Source organism: Mustelus asterias, chromosome 20 (assembly GCF_964213995.1).
Source record: "Mustelus asterias chromosome 20, sMusAst1.hap1.1, whole genome shotgun sequence".
NCBI lineage: Eukaryota > Metazoa > Chordata > Chondrichthyes > Carcharhiniformes > Triakidae > Mustelus > Mustelus asterias.
In genome coordinates this window covers 2626603-2642197 of record NC_135820.1, presented here as the reverse complement: position 1 = coordinate 2642197, position 15595 = coordinate 2626603, and the positions used below count along the sequence as shown (strand labels likewise).

The window sequence follows — 15595 nt, the reverse complement described above, 5'->3', positions numbered from 1 at the left end:
CTATTCTCTGTGTTTCAGTTACTCTGTTCCTGTGTGTTACTCTTGGACTATTCTTTATGTTTCAGTTACTCCGTTCCTCTGTGTTTCTCTAGGACTATTCTCTATGTTTCAGTTACTCTTTTCCTGTGTGTTACTCTGGGACTGTTCTCTATGTTTCAGTTACTCTTTTCCTGTGTGTTACTCTGGGACTGTTCTCTATGTTTCAGTTACTCTGTTCCTGTGTGTTACTCTTGCACTGTTCTCGATGTTTCTGTTACTCTGTTCCTGTTTGTTAATCTTGGGCTATTCTCTGTGTTTCAGTTACTCTGTTCCTGTGTGTTGCTCTTGGACTGTTCTCTATGTTTCTGTTACTCTGTTCCTGTTTGTTAATCTTGGACTGTTCTCTGTGTTTCAGTTACTCTGTTCCTGTGTGTTGCTCTTGGACTGTTCTCTGTGTTTCAGTTACTCTGTTCCTGTGTGTTACTCTTGTACTGTTCTCTATGTTTCAGTTACTCTTTTCCTGTGTGTTACTCTTGGACTGTTCTCTATGTTTCAGTTACTCTGTTCCTGTGTGTTACTCTTGGACTGTTCTCTATGTTTCAGTTACTCTATTCCTGTGTGTTACTCTTGGACTATTCTCTATGTTTCAGTTAGTCTTTTCCTGTGTGTTACTCTTGGACTGTTCTCTATGTTTCAGTTACTCTGTTCCTGTGTGTTACTCTTGGACTGTTCTCCATGTTTCAGTTACTCTGTTCCTGTGTGTTACTCTTGGACTGTTCTCTATGTTTCAGTTCCTCTTTTCCTGTGTGTTACTCTTGGACTGTTCTCTATGTTTCAGTTACTCTGTTCTTGTGTGTTACTCATGGACTGTTTCTCTATGTTTCACTTACTCTGTTCCTGTGTGTTACTCTTGGACTATTCTCTATGTTTTACTTCCTCTGATCCTGTGTGTTACTCTTGCACTGTTCTCTATGTTTCTGTTACTCTGCTGCTGTGTGTTACTCTTGGACTATTCTCTATGTTTCACTTACTCTGTTCCTATGTGTTACTCTTGGACTATTCTCTATGTTTCACCGACTCTGTGCCTGTGTGTTACTCTTGGACTATTCTCTAGGTTTCAGTTACTCTGTTCCTGTGTGTTACTCTTGGACTGTTCTCTATGTTTCAGTTACTCTGTTCCTGTGTGTTACTCTTGGACTGTTCTCCATGTTTCAGTTACTCTGTTCCTGTGTGTTACTCTTGGACTGTTCTCTATGTTTCAGTTCCTCTTTTCCTGTGTGTTACTCTTGGACTGTTCTCTATGTTTCAGTTACTCTGTTCTTGTGTGTTACTCATGGACTGTTTCTCTATGTTTCACTTACTCTGTTCCTGTGTGTTACTCTTGGACTATTCTCTATGTTTTACTTCCTCTGATCCTGTGTGTTACTCTTGCACTGTTCTCTATGTTTCTGTTACTCTGCTGCTGTGTGTTACTCTTGGACTATTCTCTATGTTTCACTTACTCTGTTCCTATGTGTTACTCTTGGACCACTCTCTATGTTTCACCGACTCTGTGCCTGTGTGTTACTCTTGGACTATTCTCTAGGTTTCAGTTACTCTGTTCCTGTGTGTTACTCTTGGACTGTTCTCTGTGTTTCAGATACTCTGCCGCTGTGTATTACTCTTGGACTATTCTCCATGTTTCAGTTACTCTGTTCCTCTGTGTTACTCTTGGACTGTTCTCTATGTTTCAGTTACTCTTTTCCTGTGTGCTACTCTTGGACTGTTCTCTATTTTTCAGTTACTCTTTTCCTGTGTGTTACTCTTGGACTGTTCTCTATGTTACAGTAACTCTGTTCCTGTGTGTTACTCTTGGACTCTTTTCTATGTTTCAGTAACAATGTTCCTTTGTGTTACGCTTGGACTGTTCTGTATGTTTCAGTTAATCTGTTCCTGTGTGTTACTCTTGTGCTGTTTCTCTATGTTTCACTTACTCTGTTCCTGTGTGTTACTCTTGGACTATTCTCTATGTTTCACTTACTCTGTTCCTGTGTGTTACTCTTGGACTATTCTCCATGTTTCTGTTACTCTGTTCCTGTGTGTTACTCTTGGACTGTTTCTCTATGTTTCACTTACTTTGTTCCTGTGTGTTACTCTTGGACTATTCTCTATGTTTCAGTTACTCTGTTCCTGTGTGTTACTCTTGGACTATTCTCCATGTTTCAGTTACTCTGTTCCTGTGTGTTACTCTTGCACTGTTCTCTATGTTTCTGTTACTCTTTTCCTGTGTGTTACTCTTGGACTGGTATCTATGTTTCACTTACTCTGTTCTTGTGTGTTACTCTTGGACTGTTTCTCTACGTTTCAGTTACCCCGTTCCTGTGTGTTACTCTTGGACTATTCTCTATGTTTCAGTTACTCTGTTCCTGTGTGTTACTCTTGGACTATTCTCTATGTTTCAGTTACTCTGTTCCTGTGTGTTAGCCTTGGACTGTTCTCTGTGTTTCAGTTACTCTGTTCCTGTTTGTTACTCTTGGACTATTCTCTATGTTTCAGTTACTCTGTTCCTGTGTGTTAGCCTTGGACTGTTCTCTGTGTTTCAGTTACCCCGTTCCTGTGTGTTACTCTTGGACTATTCTCTATGTTTCAGTTACTCTGTTCCTGTGTGTTACTCTTGGACTATTCTCTATGTTTCAGTTACTCTGTTCCTGTGTGTTAGCCTTGGACTGTTCTCTGTGTTTCAGTTACTCTGTTCCTGTTTGTTACTCTTGGACAATTCTCTATGTTTCAGTTACTCTGTTCCTGTGTGTTAGCCTTGGACTGTTCTCTATGTTACAGTAACTCTGTTCCTGTGTGTTACTCTTGGACTCTTTTCTATGTTTCAGTAACAATGTTCCTTTGTGTTACGCTTGGACTGTTCTGTATGTTTCAGTTAATCTGTTCCTGTGTGTTACTCTTGTGCTGTTTCTCTATGTTTCACTTACTCTGTTCCTGTGTGTTACTCTTGGACTATTCTCTATGTTTCACTTACTCTGTTCCTGTGTGTTACTCTTGGACTATTCTCCATGTTTCAGTTACTCTGTTCCTGTGTGTTACTCTTGGACTACTCTCTGTGTTTCAGTTACACTGTTCCTGTGTGTTACTCTTGGGCTATTCTCTGTGTTTCAGTTACTCTGTTCCTGTGTGTTACTCTTGGACTGTTCGCTATGTTACAGTAACTCTGTTCCGGTGTGTTACTCTTGGACTACTCTCTGTGTTTCAGTTACACTGTTCCTGTGTGTTACTCTTGGGCTATTCTCTGTGTTTCAATTACTCTGTTCTGTGTGTTACTCTTGGACTATTTTCTATGTTTCAATTACTCTGTTCTGTGTGTTACTCTTGGACTATTTTCTATGTTTCAGTTACAATGTTCCTGTGTGTTACGCTTGGACTGTTATCTATGTTTCAGTTACTCTTTTCCTGTGTGTTACTCTTGGACTGTTCTCTATGTTACAGTAACTCTGTTCCTGTGTGTTACACTTGGACTATTTTCTATGTTTCAGTTACAATGTTCCTGTGTGTTACGCTTGGACTGTTATCTATGTTTCAGTTACTCTTTTCCTGTGTGTTACTCTTGGACTGTTCTCTATGTTACAGTAACTCTGGCCCGGTGTGTTACTCTTGGACTACTCTCTGTGTTTCAGTTACTCTGTTCCTGTGTGTTACTCTTGGACTGTTCTCTGTGTTTCAGTTACTCTGTTCCTGTGTGTTACTCTTGGACTACTCTCTGTGTTTCAGTTACTCTGTTCCTGTGTGTTACTCTTGGACTATTCTCTCTGTTTCAGTTACTCTGTTCCTGTGTGTTACTCTTGGGCTATTCTCTGTGTTTCAGTTACTCTGTTCCTGTGTGTTACTCTTGGGCTATTCTCTGTGTTTCAGTTACTCTGTTCCTGTGTGTTACTCTTGGACTATTCTTTATGTTTCAGTTACTCCGTTCCTCTGTGTTTCTCTAGGACTATTCTCTATGTTTCAGTTACTCTTTTCCTGTGTGTTACTCTGGGACTGTTCTCTATGTTTCAGTTACTCTTTTCCTGTGTGTTACTCTGGGACTGTTCTCTATGTTTCAGTTACTCTGTTCCTGTGTGTTACTCTTGCACTGTTCTCGATGTTTCTGTTACTCTGTTCCTGTTTGTTAATCTTGGGCTATTCTCTGTGTTTCAGTTACTCTGTTCCTGTGTGTTGCTCTTGGACTGTTCTCTATGTTTCTGTTACTCTGTTCCTGTTTGTTAATCTTGGACTGTTCTCTGTGTTTCAGTTACTCTGTTCCTGTGTGTTGCTCTTGGACTGTTCTCTGTGTTTCAGTTACTCTGTTCCTGTGTGTTACTCTTGTACTGTTCTCTATGTTTCAGTTACTCTTTTCCTGTGTGTTACTCTTGGACTGTTCTCTATGTTTCAGTTACTCTGTTCCTGTGTGTTACTCTTGGACTGTTCTCTATGTTTCAGTTACTCTATTCCTGTGTGTTACTCTTGGACTATTCTCTATGTTTCAGTTAGTCTTTTCCTGTGTGTTACTCTTGGACTGTTCTCTATGTTTCAGTTACTCTGTTCCTGTGTGTTACTCTTGGACTGTTCTCCATGTTTCAGTTACTCTGTTCCTGTGTGTTACTCTTGGACTGTTCTCTATGTTTCAGTTCCTCTTTTCCTGTGTGTTACTCTTGGACTGTTCTCTATGTTTCAGTTACTCTGTTCTTGTGTGTTACTCATGGACTGTTTCTCTATGTTTCACTTACTCTGTTCCTGTGTGTTACTCTTGGACTATTCTCTATGTTTTACTTCCTCTGATCCTGTGTGTTACTCTTGCACTGTTCTCTATGTTTCTGTTACTCTGCTGCTGTGTGTTACTCTTGGACTATTCTCTATGTTTCACTTACTCTGTTCCTATGTGTTACTCTTGGACTATTCTCTATGTTTCACCGACTCTGTGCCTGTGTGTTACTCTTGGACTATTCTCTAGGTTTCAGTTACTCTGTTCCTGTGTGTTACTCTTGGACTGTTCTCTATGTTTCAGTTACTCTGTTCCTGTGTGTTACTCTTGGACTGTTCTCCATGTTTCAGTTACTCTGTTCCTGTGTGTTACTCTTGGACTGTTCTCTATGTTTCAGTTCCTCTTTTCCTGTGTGTTACTCTTGGACTGTTCTCTATGTTTCAGTTACTCTGTTCTTGTGTGTTACTCATGGACTGTTTCTCTATGTTTCACTTACTCTGTTCCTGTGTGTTACTCTTGGACTATTCTCTATGTTTTACTTCCTCTGATCCTGTGTGTTACTCTTGCACTGTTCTCTATGTTTCTGTTACTCTGCTGCTGTGTGTTACTCTTGGACTATTCTCTATGTTTCACTTACTCTGTTCCTATGTGTTACTCTTGGACCACTCTCTATGTTTCACCGACTCTGTGCCTGTGTGTTACTCTTGGACTATTCTCTAGGTTTCAGTTACTCTGTTCCTGTGTGTTACTCTTGGACTGTTCTCTGTGTTTCAGATACTCTGCCGCTGTGTATTACTCTTGGACTATTCTCCATGTTTCAGTTACTCTGTTCCTCTGTGTTACTCTTGGACTGTTCTCTATGTTTCAGTTACTCTTTTCCTGTGTGCTACTCTTGGACTGTTCTCTATTTTTCAGTTACTCTTTTCCTGTGTGTTACTCTTGGACTGTTCTCTATGTTACAGTAACTCTGTTCCTGTGTGTTACTCTTGGACTCTTTTCTATGTTTCAGTAACAATGTTCCTTTGTGTTACGCTTGGACTGTTCTGTATGTTTCAGTTAATCTGTTCCTGTGTGTTACTCTTGTGCTGTTTCTCTATGTTTCACTTACTCTGTTCCTGTGTGTTACTCTTGGACTATTCTCTATGTTTCACTTACTCTGTTCCTGTGTGTTACTCTTGGACTATTCTCCATGTTTCTGTTACTCTGTTCCTGTGTGTTACTCTTGGACTGTTTCTCTATGTTTCACTTACTTTGTTCCTGTGTGTTACTCTTGGACTATTCTCTATGTTTCAGTTACTCTGTTCCTGTGTGTTACTCTTGGACTATTCTCCATGTTTCAGTTACTCTGTTCCTGTGTGTTACTCTTGCACTGTTCTCTATGTTTCTGTTACTCTTTTCCTGTGTGTTACTCTTGGACTGGTATCTATGTTTCACTTACTCTGTTCTTGTGTGTTACTCTTGGACTGTTTCTCTACGTTTCAGTTACCCCGTTCCTGTGTGTTACTCTTGGACTATTCTCTATGTTTCAGTTACTCTGTTCCTGTGTGTTACTCTTGGACTATTCTCTATGTTTCAGTTACTCTGTTCCTGTGTGTTAGCCTTGGACTGTTCTCTGTGTTTCAGTTACTCTGTTCCTGTTTGTTACTCTTGGACTATTCTCTATGTTTCAGTTACTCTGTTCCTGTGTGTTAGCCTTGGACTGTTCTCTGTGTTTCAGTTACCCCGTTCCTGTGTGTTACTCTTGGACTATTCTCTATGTTTCAGTTACTCTGTTCCTGTGTGTTACTCTTGGACTATTCTCTATGTTTCAGTTACTCTGTTCCTGTGTGTTAGCCTTGGACTGTTCTCTGTGTTTCAGTTACTCTGTTCCTGTTTGTTACTCTTGGACAATTCTCTATGTTTCAGTTACTCTGTTCCTGTGTGTTAGCCTTGGACTGTTCTCTATGTTACAGTAACTCTGTTCCTGTGTGTTACTCTTGGACTCTTTTCTATGTTTCAGTAACAATGTTCCTTTGTGTTACGCTTGGACTGTTCTGTATGTTTCAGTTAATCTGTTCCTGTGTGTTACTCTTGTGCTGTTTCTCTATGTTTCACTTACTCTGTTCCTGTGTGTTACTCTTGGACTATTCTCTATGTTTCACTTACTCTGTTCCTGTGTGTTACTCTTGGACTATTCTCCATGTTTCAGTTACTCTGTTCCTGTGTGTTACTCTTGGACTGTTTCTCTATGTTTCACTTACTTTGTTCCTGTGTGTTACTCTTGGACTATTCTCTATGTTTCAGTTACTCTGTTCCTGTGTGTTACTCTTGGACTATTCTCCATGTTTCAGTTACTCTGTTCCTGTGTGTTACTCTTGCACTGTTCTCTATGTTTCTGTTACTCTTTTCCTCTTTGTTACTCTTGGGCTATTCTCTGTGTTTCAGTTACTCTTTTCCTGTGTGTTTTTCTTGGACTGTTCTCTATGTTTCAGTTACTCTTTTCCTGTGTGTTACTCTTGGACTGGTCTCTATGTTTCACTTACTCTGTTCTTGTGTGTTACTCTTGGACTGTTTCTCTACGTTTCAGTTACCCCGTTCCTGTGTGTTACTCTTGGACTATTCTCTATGTTTCAGTTACTCTGTTCCTGTGTGTTACTCTTGGACTATTCTCTATGTTTCAGTTACTCTGTTCCTGTGTGTTAGCCTTGGACTGTTCTCTGTGTTTCAGTTACTCTGTTCCTGTTTGTTACTCTTGGACTATTCTCTATGTTTCAGTTACTCTGTTCCTGTGTGTTAGCCTTGGACTGTTCTCTGTGTTTCAGTTACCCCGTTCCTGTGTGTTACTCTTGGACTGTTCTCTGTGTTTCAGTTACTCTGTTCCTGTTTGTTACTCTTGGACTATTCTCTATGTTTCAGTTACTCTGTTCCTGTGTGTTAGCCTTGGACTGTTCTCTGTGTTTCAGTTACTCTGTTCCTGTGTGTTACTCTTGGACTATTCTCTATGTTTCAGTTACTGTGTTCCTGTGTGTTGCTCTTGGACTGTTCCCTATGTTTCAGTTACTCTGTTCCTGTGTGTTACTCTTGGACTATTCTCTATGTTTCAGTTACTCTGTTCCTGTGTGTTGCTCTTGGACTCTTCTCTGTGTTTCAGTTACTCTGTTCCTGTGTGTTACTCTTGGACTGTTCCCTATGTTTCAGTTACTCTGTTCCTGTGTGTTGCTCTTGGACTGTTCTCTATGTTTCAGTTACTCTTTTCCTGTGTGTTACTCTTGGACTGTTCTCTGTGTTTCAGTTACTCTGTTCCTGTGTGTTACTCTTGGACTGTTCTCTGTGTTTCAGTTACTCTGTTCCTGTGTGTTACTCTTGGACTGTTCTCTGTGTTTCAGTTACTGTGTTCCTGTGTGTTACTCTTGGACTGTTCTCTGTGTTTCAGTTACTCTGTTCCTGTGTGTTAGCCTTGGACTGTTCTCTATGTTTCAGTTACTCTGTTCCTGTGTGTTAGCCTTGGACTGTTCTCTGTGTTTCAGTTACTCTGTTCCTGTGTGTTACTCTTGGACTGTTCTTTGTGTTTCAGTTACTCTGTTCCTGTGTGTTACTCTTGGATTATTCTCTATGTTTCAGTTACTCTGTTCCTGTGTGTTAGCCTTGGACTGTTCTCTATGTTTCAGTTACTCTGTTCCTGTGTGTTAGCCTTGGACTGTTCTCTGTGTTTCAGTTACTCTGTTCCTGTGTGTTAGCCTTGGACTGTTCTCTGTGTTTCAGTTACTCTGTTCCTGTGTGTTACTCTTGGACTATTCTCTGTGTTTCAGTTACTCTGTTCCTGTGTGTTAACCTTGGACTGTTCTCTGTGTTTCAGTTACTCTGTTCCGGTTTGTTACTCTTGGACTATTCTCTATGTTTCTCTCTTACTCAATCCCTGCCTGTTAGTCTTAATTTATTCTCTATTGCCGAGATCTATCCAGTAGTCGCATTGTTGTTCAGGTTGCCGCTGCCCTTGAAGTCTCCTCCTACCCGATGCTGCTGTGCATTTCTACCGACTTGTTCAGACCTCAGCTTTCATAAAAAGGCACAGAGCAACTTCATGTGGGAAGTCAGTCGGACAGGAGTAGAGTTTGAGACAAGTTTGTTACGTCCTCCTTTGTTCAACGCTGGCTGCTGTATGGTCATTTTAAATCTACAGACTGTATGCCTTCTATCGGTGAATGATTTTAGTAGGAAAAGTGGATTTCTGTTTGTGTAAATGGGTGAGGTTCGTCAGTGGGTGAGATGGGTAATGTGAATGCATGGTAAGGAGATGAGTTGTTAGTTGTATGAGGTGATAGGAGTGTGAGGTCAGTAAGTGGGTGAGGTGGGATAGTCGGTAAGATACATAGCCGAGTTGAGTTGGAGGCTGTAGTTGGGTCTGGTTTGGGGACAGTCATATTGGGAAGGATTCGCTGGGTGGTTATGTGGGTTTGATGATCGTTGGATGATAATTCTGTTGAGTTGGGTCACAAGGATAGTCAGGTTGAAGGGATGTCAGGTTGGTCTTGGATTTAGTCAGGTGGTCTGGAAGGTCAGGGACATTTTGTTGGGGTTGGGGTTGTAGCTGGGTGATTGGGGAGTAGTTTGATCGGTGTGACTGGGTATTCGGGAATTCAGGGTGTTATGGTGGGGCGGGGGTTCAGTGATGTTGTTGCCCAGGAGCTGGACTAAAATTTAATCTGGTTTGAGCATGTGGACTTCCACAGGATACCAACGTGTGTTTTCATTTGTACTCCCAGTCTCCAGTGATCTGGAGACCAGAAGATTTGACCCCATTTTTCAATTACTCTATTCCTGTGTGTTAATCTTGGAATATGTTTTTTTCATCGCTTTATAAGATCAATAGGTCTTGCAGCTTGCAAGGTCTGCCATTTTTAAAAAGATATTAAATGATCTTCAGAACTTCTTTTCACTTTCAATTTTTTTCAGTGTTTCAGATGAGATGTTAACCCAAGGCACTGCCTGCTGTCTCAGATGGACAACATAGAAGATCCCATGGCCAGTATTTCGATCAAGAAGGTGGAAGTTCACTCTCGTGTTCTGAGCTAATGGCTGGAATTCTCTGACCATTCATGTACAACCCCTGCTGCCAGCGAGAACGGGGAATTTGGCACTCAGCCAAATCTCCATTCACTGCAGCAGGAGCAGAGAATCCCAGCCGTGGGCGAGGTTGGAGAATCCAGTCCAAAGTCTGCCCCAGAGAGCATCACTAAAGCAGGTCATTGTATGATTTTGCGCATTAGTGTTTGGGGGATCTTACTGTGCACACATAGGCTGCCACTACTATACAAACTGCACTTCATAAATAGCTCATTGGCTCTGAAGCACTTACATTTTTCTTTCCATGATTTGTTCTTGATCCTATCCTACTTGAATTTAAAAACAAATAATCTATGGGCTGTGGACATTGCTGGCTCGGCCCAGCATTTATTGCTCATGCATAATTACCCTCAAGAAGGTGGTGCCATCTTGAACTGCTGCAGTCTCTGAGGTCTTGTAGATGATACACACTGTTGCTAATGTGTGTCGGTGGTGGAGGGAGTGAATGTTTTTGGATAGGGGCCTATCATGAAGGCTGTTTTGTCCTGAATGGTCTTGAACTCACAAAGTGTTGTTGGAGCTAGACTTGTCCAGGCAAGTGGGGAGTATCCCATCCCACTCCTGACTTATGCCTTGTAGATGGTGGACAAGCTTTGGGGGGTTAAGAGGTGAGTTACTCTGACCTGCTCTGGTAGCCACAGTATTTATATGATTAGTCCAGTTTAGCTTCTTGTCAATGGTAACCCTCAGGATGATGATAGTGGGGTTGTAGCTACTTTAATGACGTTGAGTGTCAAGGGGTGATGGTTAAATCCTCTCTTGTTCGAGATGGGCATTGCCTGTCACGTGTGTGGCACGAATGTTACTTGCCACTTGTCAGCCCGAGCCTGACTATTGTCCGAGCTGAATTTGGACATGGACTGCTTCAGTATCTGTGGGATTGCGAATGGTGCTGAACATTGTGTTGTCATCAGTGAATATCCCCACTTCTCTTATGATGGAAGGAAGGTTGTTGACAAAGCAACTGAAGATGGTTGTTGCCAGTTTGCTACTATCTATCCACGGCATTGATTCATCCTTTGTGTTTGTATTTCCTCATACAGGTAGATCCTGGTGAATCTGAACAAAGACTAAGATCTGAAACATTTCCCGATAGCATGGAGTCCAATGCTGTAAACTATACTTTTTTGGAAGATTCGTATCAGTTCAATGTTAACTCTTGACCTTTATATTTTACATTTCTTCAATTAAAATCCACAGTTTTATTAGTTTCTATATACTCTTTTTAACCTAAATTTCTGACTTTAATCTCCTGTGAGTCTCTCTCCCAGATCCCTCCACCAATCCACACCATTGAACCTACCTCAATTCAGAGTAGCGGGATGGAGGGGACTATTTCATCCACAAATGTGTAACCGAGGTGGATTGGCTATGATCAATTGGTCCTTAGTGTCCAAAGAGCTGCAGGTTAGGTAAGTTAGCCATGACCATTGCTTGGAGGGAGTGGGTCAGGGTAGAGTGTTCTTTTGGAGGGTCAGTGCAGACTCGATGATGCGAATGGCTGCCTTCTACACTATAGAGATTCTGTGGGTTGATATAGTGCCTGTCATGAACACAGGATGTCCCAAAGTGCTTTACAGACAATGTTGAACGCTTGACGTGAAATCAATGGTGGAAATACAGTTGTCAATTTATGCACAGCAAGCTCCCACCAGCAGCAATGTGAAAATCACCCAAACAGTTAGTTACTGTGATTTTGACTGAGGGATAAATATTAGCTGAGGGATAACTAACTCTCTTGTTTCTCTTCAAAATAGTGGCTATATGATTTTTTACATTCAGCTGAATGGGTTGAGGGAGTCCTTGTCTTAGCTTCTGTTTAATAACGTTAATTAATGAGATTCTCTAAAATATTAGCTGTCAAAGTGTGAAATAATCAAGTGAACTCACATTAGTTCCATTGGGCACCCTTCCTTCCAGGATCATCATTAAGATTTTTTTTGTCTTTTCTGCATCCTGCAATGCATTCCAACCGGCAGTATCCCAAAACTTCAACGAGTTTGACTTGTAGGACTTGAGCTGTTAAGAAACATTTCATCTTTCTTGCATTTATATTGACTTTGGAATTTCATAAAAGGAACAATGAACTCCTGAAATGTAGCACATCGCAAGATCCCACAAAAGGCAATATGATAGTAACCCAAAGCATCAAAGAACAAAGAACAAAGAACAATACAGCACAGGAACAGGCCCTTCGGCCCTCCAAGCCCGCGCCGATCCCCGGTCCAGGATTGAATCCTGAATCCAGGATCCCCGCCTAATTTTCCAGCCTATCTACATACCAATATCCTATCCACCGAGCTGTCCCTCACAGCTACGATGCTTTGTTCATTACAACCTATTAACCCACCCCCCCATTCCAGACCATGTGATCTCCAGGGAGAGGCGAAAACCCAGAGTGAAAAACCCAGGGCCAATATGGGGAAAAAAAAAATCTGGGAAATTCCTCTCCGACCCCCTGAGGCGATCGAAACGAGTCCAGGAGATCACAATGGCCCTGATCGGAAAATGCTTCCCAACCCTAGTCATTTCCACTTCCACGAACACCATATGAATTCCCTGCCCCCAAGACAGGTTCCCAACTATCCGCAGTCTCGCTCTGTACTGGCACCAGCAAGATGATCATAGAATGAAGCCTTGAAACGAGAAACAAGGAACAATTAGCCCGCGCCGCTCCCTGGTCCAAACTAGACCACTCTTTTGTATCCCTCCATTCCCACTCCGTTCATATAGCTGTCTGGATAAGTCTTAAACGTTCCCAGTGTGTCCGCCTCCACCACCTTGCCCGGCAACACATTCCAGGCCCCCACGACCCTCTGTGTGAAATATGTCCTTCTGATATCTGTGTTAAACCTCCCCCCCTTCACCTTGAACCTATGACCCCTCGTGAACGTCACCACCGGCCCGGGGAAAAGCTTCCCACCGTTCACCCTATCCATGCCTTTCATAATTTTATACACCTCTATTAAGTCTCCCCTCATCCTCCGTCTTTCCAAGGAGAACAACCCCAGGTTTCCCCAATCTCTCCTCATAACCAAGCCCCTCCATACCAGGCAACATCCTGGTAAACCTCCTCTGTACTCTCTCCAAAGCCTCCACGTCCTTCTGGTAGTGTGGCGACCAGAACTGGACGCAGTATTCCAAATGCGGCCGAACCAACGTTCTATACATCTGCAACATCAGACCCCAACTTTTATACTCTATGCCCCGTCCTATAAAGGCAAGCATGCCATATGCCTTCTTCACCACCTTCTCCACCTGTGACGTCACCTTCAAAGATCTGTGGACTTGCACACCCAGGTCCCTCTGCGTCTCTACACCCTTTATGGTTCTTCCATTTATCGTGTAGCTCCTCCCTACATTATTCCCACCAAAATGCATCACTTCGCATTTATCAGGATTGAACTCCATCTGCCATTTCCTTGCCCAAATTTCCAGCCTATCTATATCCTTCTGTAGCCTCTGACTATGTTCCTCAGTTAGAGTAATGTTTGTTGAGAGATAAATATCAATCCAGGAGACTGGGGAAAACTGCCTTTCTCTTCTTCCAATACAGTCCCATATTGCATCTACCTCAGAGAGCAGGAAGGGTAATGCAATTCACCTTTAGTACTTTTAGTACCTTTAGATAGCACATCGCTCCCTCAATACTGACCCTCGGACAGTGCAGCACTCCCTCAGTAGTGACCCTTTGACAGTGCAGCATTCCCTCAGTACGGACCTTCTGACAGTGCAGCACTCCCTCAGTACTGACCCTCTGAAAGTGCAGCATTCCCTCAGTACTGACCCTCTGACAGTGCGGCACTCCCTCAGTACTCACCCTCTGTCAGTGCAGCACTCCCTCAGTACTGACCCTCTGACAGTGCAGCACTCCCTCAGTACTGACCATCTGACAGTGCGGCACTCCCTCAGTACTGACTCTCTGACAGTGCCGCACTCCCTCAGTACTGACCCTCTGACAGCGCAGCACTCCCTCAGTACTGAACCTTTGACAGTGCAGTACTCCCTCAGTACTGAACACTTGACAGTGCAGCACTCCCTCATCACTGACCCTCTGACAGTGCAGCACTCCCTCAGCACTGACCCTCTGACAGTGCAGCACTCCCTCAGTACTGACCCTCTGACAGTGCAGCACACCCTCGTCACTGACCTTCTGACAGTGCGGCACTCCCTCAGTACTGACCGTCTGACAGTGCGGCACTCCCTCAGTACTGACCCTCTGACAGTGCGGCACTCCCTCAGTACTGACCCTCTGACAGTGCCGCACTCCCTCAGTACTGACCCTCTGACAGCGCAGCACTCCCTCAGTACTGAACTTTTGACAGTGCAGTACTCCCTCAGTACTGAACATTTGACAGTGCAGCACTCCCTCATCACTGACCCTCTGACAGTGCAGCACTCCCTCAGCACAGACCCTCTGACAGTGCAGCACTCCCTCAGTACTGACCCTCTGACAGTGCAGCACACCCTCGTCACTGACCTTCTGACAGTGCGGCACTCCCTCAGTACTGACCGTCTGACAGTGCGGCACTCCCTCAGTACTGACCCTCTGACAGTGCAGCACTCCCTCAGTACTGACCCTCTGACAGTGCAGCATTCCCTCATCACTGACCCTCTGACAGTGCGGCACTCCCTCAGTACTGACCCTCTGGACAGTGCAGCATTCCCTCATCACTGACCCTCTGACAGTGCAGCACTCCCTCAGTACTGACCCTCTGACAGTGCAGCTCTCCCTCCACTCTACCCCTTTGCAAAATCAATGCTCCCTCAGCACTGACCCTCTGAAAAATCAATGCTCCCTCAGTACTGACCCTCTGATTGCATATATACATATGTAGAATAATTGTATAGCTGTTTCCAGGTTACTTTAAGGACCTCTAATACAGTGGCTGTTACTTATATCTTGCCATGTTCAGATTGAAAATTTGATTTCAGTTTTGAAAATTAATAAATACTTTTCAAAATTATCAGTAAAAATGACCATGGAGCTCTCTGACTGTTGTAAGACATCAGCTGATTTACTAACATCTCTTTGGTGACTGGAACCTAGCGTCCTCACGTAGCCTAGCCTTGTATGTGATTCCAGCCCCACACCAACATGTTTGACTCTTAACTGCTCTTCGAGGTTACCTGGCAATGTCTTTGGAGTGACTAAGGATAACTCACAAATGCCTGTCTTGCCAGCGATGAATTAGCAAGAAAACAGATAGGAGAAGGTACCTTGGGTGTGAGAGAGTCAGGATTCTCTCCAGTAGGGACGCAGTTCATCGTTTTTCCATTTGGATCCAGAGCTGAGAGGAATGTATTGATGGTGGCTGATTTACCCACTCCCATCAAGCCAAAGAGTAAGATGTTTATAAAGTCTCCACATCCACTGGGAGGTTTGACATTGCACAGGTGCTTCCTCAGAGATTCCAGTTTACTGTCAAAGAACAAGAAGTGAGGGACATGTTAGGTCTTAAACCAAAAGCTTTGACAAAGGGTTATCTGGATTCGAAACATCAGCTCTTTTCTCTCCTTACAGATGCTGCCAGACTTGCTGAGATTTTCCAGCATTTTCTCTTTTGGTTTCAGATTCCAGCATCCGCAGGAATTTGCTTTTATTTAGGTCTTAAGGTGGCTTCTTGAAACAGTCAATATTTATGTATCAGTGAGTTATGTCTAGAAATGCACTTCTTGATCAAGTCAACTTACTCTTGGTTAATACTCAGCTGATGAATGGCCTCCATCTTTGAAAATTCTGAAATGAAAATTGAATACATAAGATTATATTTTAAACAGGTGAGTGTG

At 42.9% G+C, this 15595-nt stretch overlaps 1 protein-coding gene across 1 annotated transcript in view; it reads right to left on the bottom strand.

Annotated features, from left to right (window-relative positions):
- Positions 1 to 15595, bottom strand: part of LOC144508205 (uncharacterized) — a 58915-nt gene that overhangs the window by 5039 nt on the left and 38281 nt on the right. The window contains exons 9-11 of the mRNA XM_078236022.1: positions 15500 to 15545; positions 15026 to 15227; positions 11696 to 11824 (exon numbers count right to left, since the gene is read on the bottom strand). Of these exons, the coding sequence (XP_078092148.1) occupies positions 11696 to 11824; positions 15026 to 15227; positions 15500 to 15545 (377 nt within the window). The remainder of the gene's footprint in view (positions 1 to 11695; positions 11825 to 15025; positions 15228 to 15499; positions 15546 to 15595) is intronic.